Genomic DNA, 25,330 nt, shown 5'->3' with positions numbered 1-25,330 from the left:
CCTGATGACTTCGACAATTGCGAAACTAGCCAAACGTCACACCCATGCTCAATCCCTAAAGAGATGGGATGAAATCAAAGGATGCAGTCTTGCCAGGTTCATCCATGGCAACCCTGAAAAGCTGGCGCCAAAAAAACATCTGGCGATGACCAGGAAAAATCTACAGTAGGATTTCTGACTGGCCACTGTCAACTATGGAAACACCTCCACTATATGGGGCTAGTGGACACACCTCTATGCAGGATGTGTGAACAGGAAGATGAAACTGTCAGGCATGTCCTATGCAAATGTCCGGAGTTATCGTCAATAAGAGAGTGTATGTTCGGCGAGTCTTGGTCTACACCTGCCGATATAAAGGAGATGTCTCCTAGTGACCTGTCCACCTTCCTGGATAGGACAGGATGGACGATGACCTACGAGGACAACTCCTCAGAAGGATGTACAATGGGTCACATGTGGCCTAAGTGCTGTGGGCGTACACTCACCCTCTCTACTCTACAGATACCATGCAGCACTGTTTCGACCCGACATAGGTCTCATCAGTTGTGCTCGGCTGAACCACAAATGCGTTGCTGGACTCAACTGTCCTTGAAAGACAAGCCTCAGTAAGGTAGACGCAAACTTTCCTCACGGAAACGCCATCTATCGGCTCTGGTTTCAACTGAAATGCTGTGTTGAAGTGTTTAGGTATAATTCATAATAAAAGGTGTAACTGATTTATGAATATTCATTCAAACGCAATAAAATTTCAAGACAAATTTACTAACTAACTCTTTTTATTTGATCACGTTTAAAAAGCTTTTTGATTCCAAGGGAGTGAAAACCTAATAATGCTAGGACTCACTCATGGATCCCAAATTACATTCAAACAATATACAATACAGAACCTGTTGGCATGATTGTCATGAAAAAATGGAAGGAAAAATCCCATGAGGTTATTTTCGGGAGACTTGGAAGGAGTAGTTAGCTGTTCAGTAACATATAAACATGAGGAACCGTCGAAGGTGTTTTATAAATGTGTTGTTGTGTTAACGTCTCATACTATCTTCCACCTGACTAGATACTAAATAATAAATATATTCTTATTCGGTGAGTAACTAACACTACCCACGAATCGCATCAACAAATATTCATCAAAAAAGTCATGATACACAAGACGGCAGAAACAATTGTGAGTGACTTGTTACAAACGCGATACGTGGGTGTACACAAAACTTGAAATATTACAGTGGAAATAACATTGCATATCTTCTATTTACGAGTTGTTTAGTATTCAAATTTCATTCATGAAAACGCTCACCCGCTGTGATTATGGAACACGCACGTGTCGCACTTTTCTTGCGTAAGTTGTTGGTTATCGACGATTTTCATGGCAAATTCCCAATACACAGGCTACGTTTGAATCTTCGAGAAACACGCCAATGTTTTATTCGAAATCTCGATCGAAATTTTCAATGGAAAGTTCAAATCGAGGAAAAGCGACTAGGAAATTTCTACAGCAAGTTTTTTTAATTCTCTAGACTTGCGAGACATGAGTTAGAATAGAGGTAAGATGAAAGATTAAATTGCTTTTTTATATACATCTATGTGGTATAATCTTTTCCACCAACCGATTTCCTGGAGTCTTTGAAGTCCACTAGATACTCGTTAGGATAAAAGGATTGCTTATTTAAAATCTTCCTGTATTTCTAGAATTAGTCATTTATCTATTCAAGTTTTGAAAATACCTACTATTTCATAAAAAGCGTTGTAGAATAGTTTGATGTGCCGTTTCAGCTGATGAAACTACCGTATAGTGGAAAGCGTCTTTATAGTGTAAAAATTGTAATAGGGGATCCCAAGCGGGGATTTCGGGATTTACTAAAGCGCGGCAGAATAATATACAGGGGGATACCTTGTACCCGGTTAAGTACCTCCACCAAATATGAGCCCCATATATAAGGCCGCCTGTGAGGAATAAAGGATCAGATTAGTAAAAAAAATTGATCATCAGAAATTCTCGAGCGCGTCAGATTAAGGTAGGGTAAGTTAATTACATGCTAAAAAGTGTATATTCCAGTAATCTGACAATTTGAGAGTGACGCAAAGAAAGGGGAGGGCAGCAAAGTTGTAAAAAAAATAACGTTATTTCGACATTCTCGAGCGTAGCTAATTGAAGCTTATTGAAGAAAATAATTCAAGGATAACGAAAAATATATAATCTGACGATTTCTGCAAGCCGAAATAACAAAAATTCGTCGATAGAGTTCAATGCGTGCAGTTGTGTGATACCCATATTTCCCTCTCCAAGTTTCTATTCCTCTATTCTCTATTCACTTTTTCTCTATCTATTACTCTCTCACTCCGTCCCCACTCTGAATTCTGTTGCCATGACACAGCTGATCACAGACTCGTTCGTGATGAAGATGAAGATGATGATAAACTAATCAACGAATTGATGGATGTAGCCGTTACTATGTGGTAGAAAATCATAATGAAGAAAAGAGAAATTAAACTTTCTATGTTTTTACCACTTTTATTTGTAACTAACGTTACTGCAGTTTCGTCCTTTAAGGACATTTTCAAACGATCATGCAAACGATCAGATTAACATACCAACATTATTAAACATACGTAGGACATTGATGAGATCAATACTGACGCGCTCGAGTATGTCCAAGCAACAGTATTTTTTTACATATTTAAAAATCTATAGCCGCTTCCCCCACCGATGAAAAGGTATATATTATATAACATTTTTTTCTTATCATCTAAGCTTTGCAACCTAATATGTCTCAATGACGCTCGAGTAAATCCCCATTTTGCAACGTGGGCTCCCCTGCTATTGTATGATTATCAATTATACACAAAGGTATATGTGAATTTCATTGAACAGAATATGAATTCTATTTCCAAAATCATCATCATTGAACTGTCAACTCTTTTATGGCGAGGGATCTCATTTTTTATTTTTGTCAAAATGTGTTTGATATTATTAAATACTATTATAAATATTATTGAATAAAATTATAATTGTTTCCTTGAAATTTATATGACAACTTCGACTATGCCTGCTAAAATTTTGAAAACTATCTTCGCTGTTTAGAAAACTATCTTCGAATTTTTTGAGGTGTTTAGACGGAAAAACAAGAATGACAAGAGTTTATTCGTTGTTCGAATTTTCAAAGTTGAAATTACATGCCCGAGTAGCAATTCGAGCATATCTTCTGGCGTGCCTTGCATAAAAACAGATGTGTTAAGTATCCACAGAAGTGTTTTGAAACAAATAGCGTATTAATAATCATTCACTCCTGCAACCTAACGTGAACACCCGGTATTTTTAATAAACTGTACCTTCCCCCAAATGAATTCCTAAAACAAATAACACGATTCCAGACTTCATCGTCCTTACCTTGGGCGACTGACCGACCGGAACGACGAGAGGATGGGATATTATCGCCGCCAGCCAAAAGGGCACGGAGTTCGGAAAAGACCCCCTTCACCCCCAACAGGGAGAGCAGTCCCGCCTTGAGAGAAAACAACGGAGAAGTGCAGGAGTCGCTGCTGGGTCAGGCCTTGGAGGGAGGACCTTTGACACTCACCAAAGAGGTACGTTCTTGATGATTAATTCAATATCGAAACTGTGAGGAAAGAACTTTCAATAGAAATTTTAAGTTTCATGCCACTGGCATTTTCCATTATATTATAATACATTTTTTCCAACTCCTGTCAATATTTTATTATGTTTGGACGTCATGGTTTGGAATAAAATTTTCTTGGTATATTCAGAATTGTTAACAACTTTCCTTATTTGGTACATACATATATCGTTACTGTGTAAGCAGCTCTTCAAAAAGCTCAATTGAAAATACTTTTTCCACATCATAACAAAAATACTGTCTACTGACGAGTGTTTCGCTGAGTAGTAGAGAAATAAAAAACTGCAGGGTTCACAGGCCATGTTACATTCAGGCTGCAACTAACATCGTCAAGTTGGTAAATGGCACAAATCTGTAACTTGTGAAGTATTTCTCCTGTGTCCTGTATTACCAATAAGGTGCAAAATGCGCGAAATCTGCGCATTTTGCACCCTTTGGTAATACAGGGTTCTTTTGAGGTTATGATTAAATTATGCGTCCATTTTTGTATGAATTTATATTTTTGGCAGAAACGTCGCGCAATACACCCTTATGGGGATATGCTCTCCTGCCAGGATATATCTTCCTGATCCTCTTAGGAAACAGGTAACCACCCATCCCAGAATGTGCAGCTTTGGAAACGTACCTTGGTGTCATTTTCTGGAATAACCTCTACGGCAGCCCCCTAGTGGCATACTGAAGAAACTTCAGTTGATTGGTCGATATTGAGCTTTCTAATGTTCAACTTTCAATCAGTTGTACAAAAGGAAACATAAGATTCGCATCTGGTTCGGATGAACCAACGTTTGAGTTTGAGCGTTTGCTAACCAGCTCAAGGGGAGTTGTTTCCTCTCCTCCTCTGTGATGCAAATTTTGCTTCTGCTGCTTAATTATTTGGTGAGAGGCAGATGCGTGAGATAATATGCTCTTGAGGAGACGATTAGTAGCTTCCTGCTTGCATCACCTAGCATCCTAGTTCTATTAACAGGATCAATCTCTTCTGTAGACTCACAGTTGGACGGAGTCAAACGTCTCTCGAATAGCAAAAAAATACAATAATAAACTATCCTTTCAGTGGAAAACGATATTGATTTCTTCAATTGAATTCATTGACACTATGTTCATTTGCAGTGTTTTGAAAAATATACACTATGTGGTACTGGAAACGAAACGGATCAAATATCTTCAAGACACTTCTTTTGAGAAAGAAAGTGCAAAAATGCAAAAACATACCTCCTTTCTCGTCCCAAAGGAGCAAGAAAGAAGCTATGGCAGTTATGGTTTTGATGGAAAAAATGTCTTCCTTGAATTAAAAATCGACATGTTTTTGCATTTTTCTCCTCAACGAATGACTCTTGAGAAATATTCGATCTTTTTTTTTGGTGCCACACATATACAAATACACTATTGATTCGTATTCATACTCAGCCTAGAAAATGCTTGGTTAGAATAGGTCTGATCATTAAAATCACATTTAATTCGTTTACAACATGAAATTACAAAATTGCTGCTCCATAAAATGCCTGTCTAGAAGATTCTGCTGATGAAAAAGGCGAAATCATGTGTGATGTTACTTATTGTTTCTGAAAACAGAAAGTCAATTACAAGCATTTTCGAAATTCATAACATCTCCCTGACTTCCACAAGAATAGATCCATCCAGAAGATATCTCAACAAATCTGAAAACAAAACCAATTTGTCCTGAATTACTGCCTGGGCTAAAAAATTGTTTTATTCATATTTCAGCAAAAAATTAAACAGAAAATTCCGTGATTTCACTTACGTAGTGTTCTGTTCCAAAATATTTTTTCACGACTGAAGTTTGATTTGTATCCAAATTTTGAACATCCTTATTATTTCACAGAAAGGTCATTCCGACTCATCGATACAAGCCCAATCGACGGGCGAAGATAGCAATAGTAGTGATACAGCCATGAGTGAGCATGGCGACGAACCCATTACCCCAAAGACTGAACCTTCTGACTACCCTATGTTAGACAACCATCACCCATTTGACACCAACGGAGGAATAATGGACCCTTCCAGGACGCCGAGCGGATTCCATAACGCATTGCTAGGATTACAAGGTCGGTATTTTTAAGGTTTTCACAAAATTTTCATCTGAACTTATCAATAACTAGCGACCCGCCCCGATGCGTGCGATTGTGCTATAGGGCGAAGCGCTGCCCCCGCGGCCGGTACCGCCGCAACCGCTATGTCCCTGCATTCTAAATCTGTAATATCTTCAAAAATATTCATTTGAATTACATGCTGTAAAGGGCCATATTGATCGTTATTAAATGTACTAAAGTACTAAGGTACTTAATTGTGTAAGGAATAATGCTGTATTGCCTAAAATCGCTTCGTAAATAAGCCATTATTTCTTAAGGATAAAAAATGATTATCGTGGTTTATCCCTAGGAGATAGACATATACTATCTCGAATTTTTTTGTAGACCTTTTAAAGGTAGTACATTTTTTTATCTATCTTGCCGGGTTCAGCCAGCATTTGCAAAGTAAGCGAATAAAAATGTGTTTATTTGCGACATCACATTAGAAACCTCTCAAATTATCTGTGTTTTTCTACTATATTATGCATATCATATTTACATATAAACCTTCCTCTTGAATTACTCTATCTATTTTAAAAACCTGCAAGAAAATCGTTGCGTAGTTTCAAAGATCTATGCATACATGGGGACAGACAGCGGGAGGCGACTTTGGAAGTCGAAAGTATATTTTTTATGGATAATGTTAATAGTTTTCAAGATAAATGATGAAAAATGATACTGGTGAGCTAGCGTAATACACAATTAAAAACAGGTATGAACAATGAAATTTTCCAAATCTCAATTGAGAATATTATTAACTATTATATAAGAATTTCAAAAAAATATAATTTTTTATACATTTTTCATGAGTCAAAAGTACCGAAATTTCATATTTTTTGATCGTGGAAAGTCATAGAAATTTTTTTATTTTCACTCCAAGATAGAATTTTATTAAAAAAATGTACGGTTGAAGAAAAAAACAATTTCCTGCAATTATTCAAACAATTTTGGTTTAAACAATGACACGAGTGTTCCAAATGGCAACATGCATTTATATCATCATAAGGGTAATTTCAAGAGGATCGCATAAAAAATTGTTTTCAGTACTCACGCGCCGATTTCTGAAAGTATATATTTGAATGTTTGACACTGCTTCATAGAAAGTGAAATAAAGTCAAATATGCAGAGTTTTCGGGCGAAGTGAGGATCGTCAGGATTCTGTTTAGAAGTGGAATACTAAATTAGTTTGAATCAAAAATGATTTATGCATATTTCCTTTAAAATTTTCTATATCAGAAAAGTCCTTTCAACCAATCTATAATTTCATAAACTTGATCATTTTCTGACTGGTGTTTATACAACACGAAATGCTATCGATTATTTGCGCTCGTTACCTAATTATTCATGCAATTTTATTCTGATACATGAATTCATAACAAATGTCGCTTAGAATTATGTGGCAGATATTATCAAAGTCGAATAAATTTTATCTGAACAGGATTTATGTAAATGTATGGAATTACATACGATATTAACATGAAATTCGTGAATACATAAACTAAGTGTATGAATTTATTTCGTGTAATTTTGGGACGATTTTTTACTCGTTAAGGGCGGAGACTACAAATCAATTTCACAAACAGTTCCACAAGAATTATTGAAGAAATTATAGACTGTTATTCCAAGCTTTACCTTTCCAAGGTATTATAACAACCGAATTGGTTGGCTGTTATAGCTTGAGTACTGCCTACATCAACTCAGCATCTATGAAATACAATTATTACTGTAATTATTTGAAAATGTATCCAATTCAAATTCATTTATTTTCAGGCTTAGGAGGATTCATGCCAGGACCTTCAGGAATGCACCCTAGTCCTGATAACTTTGGTAAGTTTTTTCTGTAACATTAGTAGCATCATTGGAAGAAATTACATTATATATACATTAAATAACAGTGTATACCTTTTAGTGACACCATTATAAATAATAATAATATATTTGTGTGTGGTTGTCGATGAAGTATTCTTCGATGCAACGGTGGAATACTGCAGGGTTCAATTCTAGCCCCTATTCTAGATATAATATTTTTGCACAACGTGTAATACAAAAGGTAAAAAGAGAATTTTTACTTTCAGTGTGAATTCAGATTCAGAATATAATTTTTAATATTATAATAAAGTCTCCCGTCGTGTTTGCTGGAAGGCTATGTAGACGAATACGATTTAATCATCCATATCAAACAAAAAAATCTGTTAATCACCTTGAGTATTTATTGCACATAATAATTGTTATTCCCACCATAAAATTCAAATCAATATATTGCAATATCTTATTGCAAAATTGAAACTGATGCGGGAGAAAATAAAGCGGCCTGACAAACTGTTGCGACACATTTGATAAAGGAAAATTGCCGATGCGTTTTCACATCAGATACTATATCTTAACATTCTTTTATTTCGAATTGCAAAAATGTTTAGTACCATTATTGAAAAGAACAAAATCCGGACACTGATAGACCGTTGGTGAATTGAGCCTGAAGTATCATATATTTCGTCTGCTTCTGCGGTAGACTTCCTCATCAGTGGTATGTTCGTCAATTACGAGGCCGAAGGTTATATCCCGAAGTGTCAGCAACGACTGATTACCGAGCTACGTCTTTACTCGTATTTATAATTTCTGTAGGGGGTGGGGGTGGGGGTGTGGATGGCGGAGTATTTATTCCAATCGTCACTCCTGATTGGTGCGCACTTCTGTTGGGTCATCGTTCTGATTTTTCCGCACTGTTACTAGGTTGTTCTGATTGGTCCACCTTGTCAAAGGTTCCCTGCTGGTGGAAAGTCAATCCGAGTTGTATTCTAGTTCATTTATGGCCTTTCTCAGTATTGGATTCTGCGTTCTGTTGACCCGCCTATCTTCTTCTTTTCTGGTGCAATTGTTGGGATGCTCGTATTTTCGTATAGTATTTTCGTATTTCATTGCAGAATCTGTTTCCACACGAACATGTTGTGCAATCACGGATTTCTCGGGTTGCATGAGGTGGCACCTACGCTCATGTTCTTGTATGCTGGTGTTGATGCTACCTTTGGTAGTTCTAATATAAACTGAGCCACAGTATTATTGTCAACAAATTCATGTTTTTTACTTGAGAAAACTCGTTAATGCAATGGAAACTGAAATTTGAATTTCATTGGTAAGATATTCTGCGGAATTTGGCAAAAACTTCTTTTTTTATTCACAAATAACAAAAAAAAATACGATTTGCAATTGTAATTTTATGAGGAAATTCTGCAATTATCACAACAAGGATCTGTGTAACTCTACTCAGAACAAAATTTTTGTTACTAACAGTGAATTCTTACAGAACGTTAACAATAGTGTAAGGTCAAGTTCTTCTATGAATTGTTTCATCGATAATTTCGTTTGAAAAACTGAACCTTCACAAACTGGGTTCCCATACCTGGGAATAGGTATATTTATGCAATTATAAACAAAATATATGATCGCCTCACAGCCCCTTATTCGCACAATTGTATAATAAAGGGTCGTAATATTTTTCTATTTGCACCGTTTTTGTGAATGAAATCTGCTTCACCCGACACAAATAGTCGATAATGCAAACCATCGATCGACTCTCGTGCTTAAACCCCATTACGCACATTTATTAATCCTTGTTTGATAAAGCCCCATCGCTTTGATATATTTTAAGAAATTACTCCCAACCCTTATCACGTTTTTGCTACGTACGTCACGATGCTTTCGTCTTTTTTCTTGTTTGGTTTCCATGCTTTCGAATAAAATATTTTTTATATGGTATTCTTGACGTTGCATGTTAGGAGAGGGCGAAAAATGTAATGAAATCTTGTTCAGTGTTTGTTATATTTTGTTTGAAGGAAATTAGGAGAGCAAAAATGTATTTCCAATACATTCACTGGCAACGTATTTCATTTGTTGTTTGATAAAACTTATCAGGGAAAGCGTTCAATAATATTCAACGAAATTACATCCAAGAACTAGCACTTTTAAAATCTATATCCTCAATTGTATGCAAAACAAAAGATCACTCAGTCGGTTAAATGACGAAAAAGTTTCAGAACTTATTACAGAGTTCATTCACAATTTACCAATTAAACGATTATGATGATACATTCGTGTAATTGTCATCAAAAATGTTAACTTATACCGTGTGAGTTTTTTTGCCGTTCCATATAAAATCTTTCTCTGTATATCGGACACGAAACGTCAGATTGAAAATACTCAATCGTCATCTTGTACAATTTGAAAAATGGTAATGAGAATTTTTTTTATTTCTTAATATCTTTTCAAATATCTTCAGAAAAAGTAAAACGAAATTGGTTCTGGTCCAACTCGTTTCTTGGCTTCACAATGAATAAAATAATTAAAAATTGGAAATCGAAACAGAATTATATGCTTGTGAGGCTTCAAGAAATCATTTTGAATGCTTGTCAGTTGGAAACAGCCTAGATGAAATAATCAAATCAATTATGTGATCAAGTGGGTGCAATTCTGAGAATTAGGTATAGGACTAACACTAAGGCAGAGGATTAGTACATCTTAAGAGGCTCAGTTCATGATTAAAAACAACGAAAGTACTAAAACATGTTGTCAATTGTTTGACAAATAATTCATAATAATTTTCAATTCATTACTGAAATTCAAAACACCGATAAGCCTGACAGACGCGATCATCACTACTACTATTATTATTAATAGCCACATTTTCTGAATACTTTTGACAATGATACTTTGTACTATTTGAATTTACTGGTAGTTACTTACATTTGTGTTAAGGAATATCATAATAAATGAAACAAGAAATATCTGAATACAGCTCACTATAGTTTCTTATTGAAATGACATCATTGTTTTGCCATTATAATTGAATACTCTAGATGTCGCCAGTTCTTAAATTCACCGATTCTCCCATTAATCCCCCAAAATCGTTTTTTATTCTCATTCGGCGGTCGAAATTCAAGCTTTGGTTTCGCAACAGACCGTCATGTGAAACTTTATTCATCTTGGATAAATAAAGTTTCACATGGTTCCATTCATGTTTCACCATAGCACTACTGATGAGACTTATGGCAGGTGTTGGATCAAGAATGCTTTGTTTCATCTCATGATATCTCATAAATACTCTGTTACCAAACCTCTATTCAACAAAAGCTTGAATACTTAATTAATTTTGATTCACATACAATTCAAATATTTGACGCGAAATTCGCCAACTAGTTTGGCGTCATCAGGAAACGAACCATACTTATTCCCTAACTCTAATATGTAACAGGATATTGATGAGTTTGGGGCATGTCTCTTCAAATTGAAGTAAATAATGACCTGTTTAAAATAAAACTGTTGCCCCTGTCTATAGCTCTCATGCCACCCCTTACGAATTTCAGACTTCCGAAAGCATCTGAAAGTCGTAGGTCAATATTGTTTCATTATATGGCAGTTTTGATCGACACTGGACTTTTCTGGTTTGCAAAATCGAATATGTGTTACGTGTTCTTTGAAACGAGTTTCAAAAGTTCCTCTCGTCCGACCAACACACTGTTTGCCCCATTTCAATAATCTCCGATTTTTCGGTTTCCACTATTTTGTCTTCAGCGTGTTTAATCTTTTAACGATCCCCTCACCTAAAATTAGCGAAGAGTTTCTCGATAAAGTGTACTTGGGATTTACAATTGGATAAAAAAAAAATAAGAGAATCGAAACGTTTGCATACGTCTACAGAAGTGAGCAAACTGGAAAAATTATCATTCTTATTTTCAGTTTCATTCTCATTCTTATTATTATTTTCATTCTTATTATTATTCTCAATCTCACACTTGATCTTCTTATTTTTATTCATAATCATATTATTATTCTTAATTCTTATTATTTTCCTTGTATTAGGATATATTCATCACGAAAGAATTGCCAATTTACGAAAAAGGAAGAAACCGGAATTTCTAGAGGAAGGAAGTGTGAATTATGATAAACTGAAATATTTAGTATTTAAATCACAATAGAAAACCGAAATTCGAACTTTCCATTTAGACAATGTACAATATTGGCAAAGTAAGATTTTTTTCCATAACTGTGACATAGCTGTGAATTTTTTCTGCAATTTTGTGTTGACCAAAACATTGAAAATTGATATATTCAGGTTATATGTTCAAAGAAATTTTTCTTTCTGTTTTTATCCAGAGAACACACTGTTCATTACGGTCGAAGTCGAACCTCGGTTTTGCAAGTAATCGCTGTTAGGAACCCCGATCTCAGGTGATGGGCCTAGTGCAATCCCTCATTAAATATTTTGACCGAAAAAAGCATATGCTCCTAATGAGTTTGTGAGCTCAGAGTTTTTTCTTTAGTTTTCTACTAAATTAAAAGAGAACTCGCCCTGTGAATGTTTCGTGCTAAGAGTCAATTAACAAAAACCTATTACTGACGAAATACTTTCCCCTTCGAACTGACGAAGAAAAGTTTCTGGAATATTCGTAGATTAATCAGATAAATCGTCCCTATAAAAACCAGTCGTCTATGTTTAGTAATAGCTGTGATTTCTATCGATGGCAATAAAAATAACCGAATTTAAGTGAATGATATTCATAACTGTACAAAGGGAGAGAGAAATAATCCTAAAGCTCTGAGTAGAAAACATTCTCGAAAAAAATGTATCGTATCTTTTAACTTATAAGTATAATTCAGTTGTTATTCGTTGATGAACTCTATTGTCAATTTTGTTTCGGTATCTCCAGAAAAGATTGTTTGAGTCAAGTGGGAGTAAATACACCTTTTAACAACCTTAAAATTTTAACACAACGATTGGGTTGTTTTTTAAAATCTCTAGTAAAAATATATGTATTTTTATTATCATTTTTAAGTATTCTGAAATACCATCGTAATATATAATCTTTGTTCGACCGGTAGATATGTTAACCTACCGGCGAATCCCTGGCCTCACATTGAACATCTTCCATCGTCCTTATATCCTGTAGTCGTCATGGAAACCAGATGGAGACGGCGATTTACAAATATGGACACATTAGAAGGCTTTAGTTGTTCTTCTCTCATACAGTGTGTTATCAAAATTGAATTTTTAGAGCGAATAATTCGAAAAAATACTTGCTTCTTTCAAATATATTGATCAGTTGCTTGGAATAAGGAGGACTGTGAAGACGAGAGTTACAACAAACCCAAAAATTGACTGCAATGACGACAATACAATTCCAGTTGAAAATTCGTCGGGAATGAATTTATAAAAAATACCAGAAAGGGAGCATTTATTTTATAAGTTGGTAAAAACAAAATATACGGAATGATACCCTGAAAACGTTGAAAAGTATGCTGAACCTGAAAGTGGGCATTTCCAAGTTTTCTAAACCAGGACCAATTTGGAAATATTTGTCGATCACAATACAAAAAAACCCAACAGTTCATTTTTGAAATAATTCTGATAAAACCTAAGTTCAAAGTTGAATGAAATATACTACTTGCCTGTCTCGCTATTTTCGATCACATACCAATAAAACAATTCTATATATAATTTACAGTTGTTCACTTTAACCTTGAAACAAAAAATTATATATTGTGAAATTATTATTTCTAATCCCTTTCAATTCAACTACATCACTCCAAAACTCTTTCAGAATCATTATCATCAAGGAAATACGACAGTTAGAATTAATAGAATCTGACCCAGTGTAGCCAAGCTGAAATTACGTGCTATGTAGCTATCTCAGATTTTAGGTTCCTCCAAATTTGAAATTTCTCTTTGTATTTAATCTGGCCAAATTTCGACGCCACCGACTCATATACCTACCTATGGCTATAGATGGTATTGAAAAACGAGCTTATTGGTCACCAAAATTCTTGCTAAATCACTATATGCACCATCAGAGTTTCCTGTACCATTGGCAACAATGTCGATCATAGTAATAACTGCTAATTCATTTAGAAAGAAACTGAAACCATTAAATTTTACTATTTATTGATCGTGATTTTTATTAGCGAGCAAAATTGCTTTAAATTTTCTCAATCTGGTTTACCAAAAATAAATTAATGTGTAGGTAAGATGATTACTGAATTCAAGTTCTGTTGAAAATTAGTTTTCTCAATGAAAAAATTAACAAACAGTTTCCTTATCGCCCTAAGTCAACATAATTAGTGGATAATTGTACTAAGATCTTTATGAATAGTACTGTATGATCGCCAGAGCATGAAATTTAGGTTCAATTCGCATTTTAGTCAGAGATATTTCCATCCATTGGTCGACAATTTCTTCATTTTGAGTCTGCCAAACGAAAGAAAATATAGAAAAATATTTATACTTTTTTATCTCTCCTGAATAATGGTAAAAATCTCTCATTTGTTTGTTCATTGTATTATACTTAAAACAACTATATTCTTGTAAATGACTGATGAAAATATCGAAACACCCATTCTATGAAAATAGTTCTGATATTGTTTTATTTGTAAAATCAGTAATTGCCGAAATATACTAGAGAAAGTGAAAAATCAAATTATCGATTTCATTTAGGATGAAATTGACCTATATTTGATGGAAATCAAATATAAAACCTTATGTAAAACTGCAAAACATTCACCATATACTAACTTCTTCAGATGTTTTAATAATGATTACGGTATTGAACAGGTCCGAGGAAGCTATTTCACAGTGAACAAGTGTTGTGGTTTTGTAAACTGTTTTGTAAAACTCTCACAGTGAAGTTTTCAAAAATACGAACCAATTTTATATCTGATCTTGTAAACATTTTCCTGTTTTTGGTGAAAATTGTAGTTTAACAAATATTCTTAAATTAAATCTAGTTTCAAAAGCTACTACTGTCTGCGATCTACCATCGGTACTGTTAACATTATTCGTAACCAATAACAGTTCGAAGTTAAAAGAAATATACGTTTTACTTGCGTTGTTGGTATTTATTTAATTTGAAAATAAGTTTTGGGACATATAAAGTTCTTCAGCACCAGCACATAACCCTGCGATTCGTGAAATAATTCGCCAATCCCTTCCGAAAGGATGACTCTCCGTTTTTGCTACCTTAGTGGTATACAAATGGAATTAATGATATTGAAAAACCCATAAGTTCTAAATCTGGAGTTCTAAAATTCACAATCATAATCCTATAAGCAATTCGCTCACAAATCCATGGATTTTATTTAGTAAATTCTCGTAACCTTCCTGAATTACCGATATTATCTTGTGTGAAAAATATACTGATCTATTTTCTATCAAATGGCTTTGACAATTCGAAATGTAAGAGCACCATTCCACTTTCTTTCACTATGCCTTGCCAAAACAAGCTCTCTTTATACTCCTTTTTTCTCCCCAACGCCGCACGTTCTAGACAAAGTACGTTTCGCCGATAAACAGCTTTTCCGTATTTCCCAGCTTTCCCTGGGTTTTCTCACAGCTACCAAAATATCCGTCGACATGCGTTCATTTCCTTTTATATTCTAGAAATCGAAAGTGTTCATATAAATGTTATTTTCGGTTTTCGCTTCCAACGCTACTGGAAGCGGAATAGAGTCATCTTGAGAAGTCGTTGATTTTGTTTACTAACAAGTTGATTGTTTTATTCCGTTTATTATTTTGTGGAAATCATTTCCGAAATGGTTCGAATTCAGATGAGGTTAATCTATGTGTTTGTACTTTTGTTTGTGATGAACACTCGAAAGATAGTCAAAGCGAATGAACAGGCTTGAAGATATGAAAAAATCTTCGAAGAGATCAAACAAGGATAGATAAATACTTATCGGATTTCTTCAAAATAAAGTAAGTAATGAAAATTTTTATGTGAAACGGTTTTATTAAAAAATGTACTGAAAGGTAAAACATAATTCGGAAAGTCCTAGGCAATAGTCATCACACCATTGTCCTCAGCAATCTACGGTATTGATCAGATGAAAAAATGATAAAATACCGTAGATTGCTGAAGAGAGTGATGTGATGCCTGCCTTTTTATTTTTCAGTACATTTTTCAATAAAACCGTTTGACATAAAAATATTTATCTTATTTTATTTTCAAGTTTTTAGTTTCTAATTTTTATCCATCCTAATGCCATACAGTTATTGACACGTTTTAACCGTTCACCTTAACTTGGGTGGTGTATGGCTAACGACGTATTATTTTTAGCCATCCCAACTCCACACAGTCCTCGACAAGATACAAATCTTGACGACTTGGATGGGAGATCCATGTACTAACATAGTACCAGTCAAGCCCTGTCATTTGATACCCATATTGGGGTAGTTGTGAAACGATATGTAATCCACCATTTTGTAGCTGCGTCCATATTGGATTAACAATGATACAGAATTTATTGAATTGTATTGTCATCAAAATTGATATGTGTACCAAATATCAGATCAATCTGTTTACAGAAAAGGGGTCAAAATTCAATTACTAAATTTGACCCAAATAAGTAAATAAATAAACAAATAGGGCAAGCTAAATAAAACCGTTATTGAGAGAAGTTTCATTATTCAAGTAAATATACTCCCTAAAATCGAAAAATACATGGAGAAATCAAAATCTTTTGTGTCAAGTTTATTATAATATTTCGAACAATTTCCCGTTTATCGTTTTGGGAAAATAATTTTCAGGAGTTCGAATTCGGAAGATTAATCTATGGGTGTGTTTTGTATTAGTGATCAGTACCAAGGCAGATGCACAGGCTTGAAACATATTTTCCAAAATCGATTGATGCTTTGAAGAAACGATCATTTGTGTTGCTAACAATGGTTCCGCCCTATTCGTTCGCCCCCAAAATCTCATTCACTATATGGGTTACAGAATTTGAAGAAATCGATACTGATACTTCTTTTGTTTGGTGACCAAAGATGAAACAAGCGACTGCTATCAACAAATCAGGCAATCATCAAAGTCTTGCTTGTTTGGGAATAAATGGAGCAATGGTAACCCTTTTGTAATAACGGGGGAGTCAGGAATGGTTCAATTCATACATGAAAATTCACCGAACTACAAGGGATGTTTGTGAAAATGGATATTTCATGGGGCAATTTCGTGCGGCAAATGACTCCAACACAAACTTCACGGTCAGTCTCATGAATAATGAATAGTCGGGTCGAAAACCGAAGACTAGATGGGAGCTGAACTATTATGTCCTTCAAGATCATTAATAATTTGAGGTATCAAAGAAATGTGCAGACTAATCAATATTCTTACAGGTAGCCAAGCCGCACTAGGTCAACTCATGAACCCAAGAGTGATATCGAAACTGGTATAGGAATGCCGTGAAAACTAAATGAAGTGACGGAAAGGAATATATTGACTATAGACCGAATGCCAGGACCCTCAGAAATCATTTGCAACGAAAAATTGTGCTAGTCACGGATGTGCCTTGAAGCAGCTGAGGAAAGAAGGGTGATTTCAGAAGTATCCGGCCTGACCTAGAGATGGCGGTAGTTATCACGGTATTAAAAAGTACACAATCTATAAAGCATATGTTTCAAGTTTGAAGACGCTGTGTTATTTAGTATTTGTTTGGCAGCCATAACTGGCGAAGGTTCTCGGTGAAAATGTGAAAATGCAGCTCCACCAATATGAAAGCTGAACATGAATGAAACATGGGTCCATAACTTGACACCCAAGATAAAATAACAATCAAAACAGTGGACTCAAAAGGGAGAACCGGCTCCAAAGAAGGCGAATACCGTTTCATCTGTAAGGTCTTGGCATCGGTTTTTTGGGATGCGCGTGGAATAATTTTCATTGTCTATCCTAAAAAAGGTAAAACTATCAAAGGCGAGTATTATGCTAACTCATTGCAACGTTTTAGTAAAGAAATGGCTAAGATTATGAGGAGTAAGACAGTTCTTATTATAAAAACGGTATCGAACTTATTGAACATCGCTGGGAAAATTGTACAGAGCTGCAAGGAGATTATGTTGAGAAATAAATACAATTTTTAAAATTTTTTTTTGTTTGTTGGGCCGAGTACGTCTAAGGCCACCCACTAGTCAAACATTTACATTGCAACCGTCCGAGAAAACATTGATAGACTACATTGTAGATTATACAATAGCGATAGTGGTATTTTAGTTGAAGATCAACTGTGGAATAGAATTAGAATTGTTCAGCAAGTAAACTTGCATGTTTAGTTGCTGTTGAACTAGGCATTCCAACATCAATTCAAATTTTTGGCACTCTGTTAAAATATAAACTATGCACAAATTAATAAATTTCGCAAAGTATCCCTCGTTGCGAAAATTCTGATTTGGAAATACAGAGGACCATCGCTTTGATGTAACAAATTGGGGTTTTGCTGAGCACAAACCGAAATATAATTCCCTAGCAACCCTCGATATTACAGGAGAACTATAACCGTTAAAACATGACTGCAATACAATATCATCGCAAGATATCGATCGGAAGATACGCGGAATGACAATTTCGAATTCTGGACGACTACAGAGAAGGGGAAGCTTGAACGTAACGTTATATGATTACTGAAATGATAACGTACAGACCCACAGGGAGATTAAAATAAACATATAGGTTTCTGAGAGGAAATCTGTATAATTCAAAGGAATATATGGGTTGTTAAAGCTAATCCCATAAATGAAAAAAACTACGTTGATTTACTTGTGATGCACTGTTTGGAACTTTTGGTGTAGTAATGAATATTACTGAAGTTTTCTCCCAAAACCAAAAGTTATTTCAACACCTCGACACGTGTTTCGATCACCAAGTGATCATCTTCAAGAGGAATATCAAACTAGCTTGACGGTAGCCAGTCGGTTCGGACGGTAGCCGATCAGTTCGACGTAGGTACATTATTCACTCCCTCAAATCGACAGCCGTGTTGGTCGCTGGTTTAAGCCCCAGGTTGAACGATCGATTTTCACTTGCTATCGTCCAACCCGTGTTAGGAAACACAAGTTGAAAGGTAAGACCTCGTTAGTCCTTAGTTCGCACAATTTTCGACTTCTGAGGGTTGTCGTTCGTAGGACTGCGACAGCTGGTTAAGAAAAAACAGATTTTGAACAGATTTTAAACAGATTTACAAAAGTAGTTCCTATAGATTACAACGGTCAGCAACAGGCGACCGCGGTCCAAAAAGTTGAACCGAAACCGAAAGGTTGAACCTTGGACACCCAAATTTTGTCATATGTTGTGTACCAAATACAAATTGATACGTACACACATCGGAAAAGTCTAGGGATATTTTTATAACATACTAAATATCATAAAAATAAATGCATGAAGTCGTTTAATTTCGATTAAATTGGTACACTCGACCACCCTGTAGATTTCTATGGGGTGAACAAAGCCTGCAAAAACGGTAACTAATCTTTTATCAAGTTTTTTACAAACTGTAGGTTTTCGGCTAAAATGAATAATCTGAAAGTGTCGAGTTTGTACATTCTATGCAGTTCTTGCTCAGCAATTAAACTGGAAATATTGTGCTTTAACATGGAACGCCATCACTTACCATTGGCTGAGATGAATAGAGCTGTAGGGCTTCTTCAAGGTGGCATGCGACAAAATGATGTAGCTCTTCGTTTGGGGGTCTCCCAAAGTGTTATCAGTCGATTGAAGCAGATCTCCACAACAGAAGGCCACTTAGATGGCCACCTTTGTCGAGAGGCAATCGCGGTAGAAGATTAGAGTGGTGTCAAGAACATCAAAACTGGGATGCAAATGATTGGGCCACAATTTTGTTTACAGACGAATCCAGATTTGGATTTCATCCAGATTCTCGTCGAGTAAGACTGTGGAGACGACCTGGAAATAATGAACGTTTGAGACACGTCCAGGAAGTCCACACATACAGAGGTGGTACAGTAATGTTATGGAGCGGAATCATGATCGGCGGCAGAACCGATCTCGTTTTTCCAAATCGCTTCCTCACAGCTCGACAGTACCTCGACATCATTCTTCTACCTATCGTCCGTCCGTTTGCTGGTGCTGTTGGTGAAACCTTCCACCTAATGCACGATAATGCTCGTCCACATGTCGCGCGTCTAGTGACTGACTGGCTCACCAACGAAGGAGTTGATGTATTGCCATGGCCAGCACAATCACTGGACCTGAATCCCATCGAGCATGTGTAGGACATGCTTCAACGAAGAATTACTCCGCTGAATGGGCAAATGTACCTCAACAAGACATTGACAATCTCATTCTGTCGATGCACGATAGATGTAGGGCCGTAATAAACCAGCGTGGAGGTCATACTTTGTACTGATTCCAATTTTTTTTGTATTATAATTTTTTTTCGGGATGCCAAAGAAGAGCTATATTTTTTTTTTTTTTAGTTTTGCTTATATGCGCACTCAGTATTTTTGACCATTTAATTAATTTTGTTGTAAGTTACATTCGTTTAATAATCACCCGTTACCTTTTTTTTCCCTAAAGCGATCAAAAAAAAATTATTGCCATTTTAAAAAATATTCCTAGACTTTTCCGATGTGTGTAGATGAGGTGTACTATACCTTCATAATATATAATTGAAATATCTTCAAACCGAAGAGATACAAGCAAATATAAAATTAATATGTGATCTGATACAAAGCAGGTCTGCTTTTCGTCGCAAGCTGGACAAAAGATATTGCAAGACAAGAATTCACTCATTTTCCGACAATTCTTTTATATAAAAAGAACTCTGAAGAAAACATTGCTCATTAGAAGTTCATATAACGGCAGAATGGACAGATATGGCTGCCAAGTTGTTTAATTTATATCAAAGCCATCACTTCGAAAAGAGATAACTGATTTGCAAGATGTGTGTTTGCACATAAAACGGTATACACTGAAGAATTTTGGACCAAACATGTCCAAGAAAAATATAAAATTGCAAGAAATACTATGTTTGGCTCGATATACATATGTGAAACATCTTTCTCCAAAGATGAATTTTTTGAAAAACAAACGCCCATCTAGAAGACACGCTTCGAATTTGCTGTTCCTCTCAAGAACGAAACTATAAAAAACTGGCTCAAGACCGTCGGTGTAGTTTCCCACATTAATTTTAGGCCTTGTGTTTTATAATTCAGAATTTGATTTGAAAGTAAAATAACACATAGGTAGCACCTTATTATTATCAATTGTTTTTTTCTGGGCCTCGTATCCGTACCCCATCTAAAACTACTTGCCGACCCCTGCTATAGAACTATTAGAAGAACGCGAAGAAATAACGAAAAAAATGAGAAGAATGAAAGCCAACACCATTATAAAATGACAAGAGAGGTAGAATTGTAATATGACAGTACTACAATGGACCTGGACACTCTTGCCGCGAATGTCCTGGATAAACATAAGAGACTGGAGTAGTTCCCGAAGTAGGTTTCAACATGATGGTTCAGAGCAAATAAATTTAGGACAAGAAAAATGACAATGAAAGACGTAGGATGTATTGCGGGGAAAAAGAGGCTTGAAATGTAATGGAATATGTCGCATACATCAATTTGAATTAGTTGTCATTTGTGAATAGATTTGAAAACATTTCTACCAAATTTGAATATTTGATTTTTGAAATACATAACATGAATTTACCAAGAAAGTTTTTTGAATTGGTAAATATTTTTCTAATTGATATTTCTTCTTGAAATTAATCTTCACATGGTCGAGTTAGATATGCATTGTGTACTGCCAACTTTTCCAAAATTGGGTTAAATTCTGTCAGTCAAAGCGTCACATTGATTTCAAATCGCTCAGAAACCCTCAATCGGGTAATTTATTTACTCGCTCCAAATCTCTCCCGAAATTCAACGTAACCTCCCGTTCCATTCATCTGCTACATGGTCCATTCCTTCTGGACAAAAGCAGAAATACTCTAAAACGGGCGAGAGGTATAAATCAATAGACCAATGTCAGAGATACGGGGTCCATACAGAGCAATCTCGATGTTTGAACCTCCTTTTCCATTGCTTCAATTCGAGGTCTGATCCTCCTTCCCCTCTCACTGAAATGGAGTTTGTCCCTAACAGTTCGTCGATCAATTGCAGAAGCTCCTCGTTAAGATTGTTTACGCACTACAGACATTTTCACGAACGGAATGAAATGAAATTATTCTGGACGGTTCACAGGCGTGCGAATTATTTTTTCTGCGGTCGACATTTATATGTCATTTATATGTCATTGCGATTGATTCAGAGACGTGAGGAGTGTCTCTTTTTCTGTCCACAACGACGGATATACTATTATTGATCTTCACTAAAGTTTATAAAATGACAAGTGAAATAGTAAAAACAGCAAAACGAGAAATTATAATAATAATAATAATAATAATGTCTTTATTTCCAATGAAAAATAAAATGCATGATATTCATCTTGTTACACAAAAATCCCAAGGGGGAGTTCACCCGAGGGTGCTCAACCACTCAACCCTTGCTATTTTAAATAAGCATATTATAACTTGAAACTAACCTAACTAATCCTAAAACCTAAATTTTTATTTCACAATTTTTTGGCATTTGAAATTTGTCATTTGTTGGGTCACCTGAATATTCACCACCAATAACCAAGTGGAAAAAAAGAAAGTTGTATGAGAGATAACGAAAAATGACTACTTGTGAAACACAGATTATAGAAAAAAAAAGGGGGGTATACGAAACGGAACTGCATCAGAATGTGTTATCTTGCAGGAAACTTTTAAGCTCTTTTTTGAATTTATATAAAGTACTATGGTGTTTTAGCGAATCGGGAATAGAATTATAAAGATGAAAAATCGAATACGAGAAACTTCTCTGGAAAATTGCGGTCTTGTGTTGTGGACATGTGATTACATTTTTGTTTCTCAAATTTATGTTGTGTACGTCTGTCCTTTTAATAAGGACGATATAAATATATCGTCCTTTTAATAAGGACGATATAAATAAGGCGGATTTCTGTATAATATAATTTTATGAAATAAACATAATGAATGAAATTTGAACCTATATTTCATGTTAAACCAGTTCAGTTCCGCAAGCTTGTGGGAAACATGTTCATACTTCCTAACTCCATATATATAACGAATACAAGAGTTTTGAACACGTTGTACTCTGGACCAGGTATCGTAGTCAAGACAAGGTCCATAGACCGGAAAACAATAATTGAATTGTGCTAAAACTAGAGCAAGGCTTTGACACTTTTGGTCAAGATGAGATAGTGTCTACGATATATTAATAATAAAAAGATTGGCAGAGTGAAATAAACCTTCAAATTGAACAGAAACTATGAAAGTTTTCCAATAGTTCATCGTGTTTCACAAAACTGTGACACGTGTTCAGCTATACAACAGGTTCCTCAAGCAACACTGATTGAGGAAGCTATTTTGTGCGAAACACATGTCGTGGTTTTGTAAACCGATAGTAGTGAAAATCATGATAGGCAATCTGTAAGTTGATATGAATTTTCATCCAGTATATGTCAGTTCCATTCAACTGGAAATTCTATTCAAGTTGAATGGCCTATTCATAAAAAATTCTTCTCGACTCACAGGATATCTTGAAAAAATTGTTCAGTTATCCACGAGGATCTGATAACTGAAATATAGCATATTAGAGGATATTCTGTGGATCAATAAAGTATACAGATTGTTATGATTGTTATGACAAGAGAGGTTTCATACTTGACTGGCAAGGTGGTTGAACATGTGTGAGTGAAATATTTAACAGACGCGTTGAGCTACTTAGTTACGTCATTTCTTTTTTTCTAAATCCAAAATAATTACATACGTAATAACTCAATAAGTTATGCTGTTTGAAAACAAACACTCTATTATTTGTATTTATTTAGCTCAAATATATTCAATGAAACTGTAGTAACATTACACTTTCTGCAAGTGTAATGTTACTTCTTCGTATTATCACTCAAAAGAGGTATTATATATCTCAGTTGCATCACTGAAACTGAAAATGCAGTTCAATTCTCATTGATAAGATGGAGCCCCCCCTAAACAAAATTTTCTATGCGCCACTGCTTGTTCTATCAACACAGAAAGTGTTATTTTCTGTCTGTCTATCTCACCATCTATTGTTAAAGCTCAAATATATTGGTCCAGAAAATCAATATTTCATCTCCGAAAAGCTTTATAGCCCTTTTAATAAATTTCCATTGTGCGAAAAAATTGAGAAATAAATAAATTAAGTATTAAAAATATGAAAAAAATAATCAATGAGTACTTACCCATGAAAAGTTGAATTATAAGGACGCTAATTTGTATCGAAAATAAATGTTCATGATCTGAAATAGAGATGAAATGAGAATTTGGGTTGGAGAAATGTAATAAATATCAACTAAAATGTCGATAATATACAAAAATGATAAAAATATTGTGCAACGTTTCAATTGAGAAAACTTTTAATCGCTGAATAGGCAAATGTACCTCAACAAGACATTGACAATCTCATTTTGTCGATGCACGATAGATGTAGGGCCGTAATAAACCAGCGTGGAAGCCATACTTTGTACTGATTCCAATTTTTTTTGTATTATGATTTTTTTTCGGGGTGCCACAGAGGAGCCATATTTTTTTTTAGTTTTAATTATATGCGCACTCAGTATTTTTGACCATTCAATAAATTTTTTTGTAAGTTACATTCGTTTATTAATCACCCGTCAACTTTTTTTTCCCTAAAGCGATCTAAAAAAAAATTATTGCCATTTTTAAAAATATCCCTAGACTTTTCCGATGTGTGTATATTATGTCTAAAAGTTGGTCAATACCCAACGAGAGGCATCGTTCATAACATTTTGTTGACACGATTTGATATGACATTCTTGGAAAATAGGAGTATTATCCTTGGTATAAAATTCTTGTATAAATTACTGAACAACAATATTGACAGTACGGTTCTTTTACCCGAGATCAATTTCTTAGTAGGTACCAAGAAGTGAAGGTCGACACAATCTGAAATTCTATTGCGAAGCATCACGCACAAATGTTATGCTACGATCACCATTGAATTTTATGTGCAGTAGCTTCAATTAAATCTGTGAACATTGCGATATTCATTTCAACTCTCTGAACGCCTTGGTATCATATATCCACAATCACTTTTAATAATACTATAAATAACATTTGTATCAGTTCTGCTACATTGCATGATTTGTATTATATACTCAATTTTTCATTTCTCTTTTGAAATTCTACGTATATGAATATTTTATATACAGGATGTAACATAAGTACATTAAAATATTCAAGTGACGTATTCCTGAGACAATTTTAAGAAAAAAAGTTTATATGAACTTGTATCCGAAAATGCTTCGTTTCGGAGATACGGGGTGTTGGAATTGAATTTTTCTGTTCGCTTTTTGAAAATAATGCTACGTCTGAAAAATTTCTTGCTATCACACTAAAATGAGCAAGAGCTCCATCGTGCATGAATCAAGAGTGTTTTCGGAGACCAATGGGAACATCTTCCATAAGTTGGGGAGGCTCGTGTTCCAAAAAATGTAGGTAAGCATCTCCATTCAAACGTAAGGGGAGAAAATAGTGCCCAATTAAATAATCCCCAGTTATGCCTACCCATACATTAAAAGATAATCTGTCTTGGAAATGAATTTGCGTTATCGCATGTGGGTTATCTTCCGCCCAGATGTGGTTGTTATGGCAGTTCATGATACCATGTCTTGAAAAATTAGCCTTATCTGTGAAGAGGATTTTCGATAAAATTTGCGAAGT

At 35.1% G+C, this 25,330-nt stretch overlaps 1 protein-coding gene across 3 annotated transcripts in view; it reads left to right on the top strand.

The window, feature by feature from the left end:
- ab (BTB/POZ-zinc finger protein abrupt) overlaps positions 1–25,330 on the top strand; it is a 104,000-nt gene that overhangs the window by 69,665 nt on the left and 9,005 nt on the right. For all 3 annotated transcript variants that reach the window (XM_074172640.1, XM_074172638.1, XM_074172639.1), the window contains exons 4-6: positions 3,376–3,588; positions 5,482–5,704; positions 7,499–7,555. In XM_074172640.1, coding sequence (XP_074028741.1) covers positions 3,376–3,588; positions 5,482–5,704; positions 7,499–7,555 — 493 coding nt within the window. The remainder of the gene's footprint in view (positions 1–3,375; positions 3,589–5,481; positions 5,705–7,498; positions 7,556–25,330) is intronic.

Source organism: Leptinotarsa decemlineata, unplaced genomic scaffold (genome assembly GCF_025532065.1).
Source record: "Leptinotarsa decemlineata unplaced genomic scaffold, Ldec_3_MD MMD2_tig00000133_RagTag_RagTag, whole genome shotgun sequence".
NCBI lineage: Eukaryota > Metazoa > Arthropoda > Insecta > Coleoptera > Chrysomelidae > Leptinotarsa > Leptinotarsa decemlineata.
Note: the sequence above shows the minus strand (reverse complement) of the source record. Positions and strands in the feature narration are given on the sequence as shown.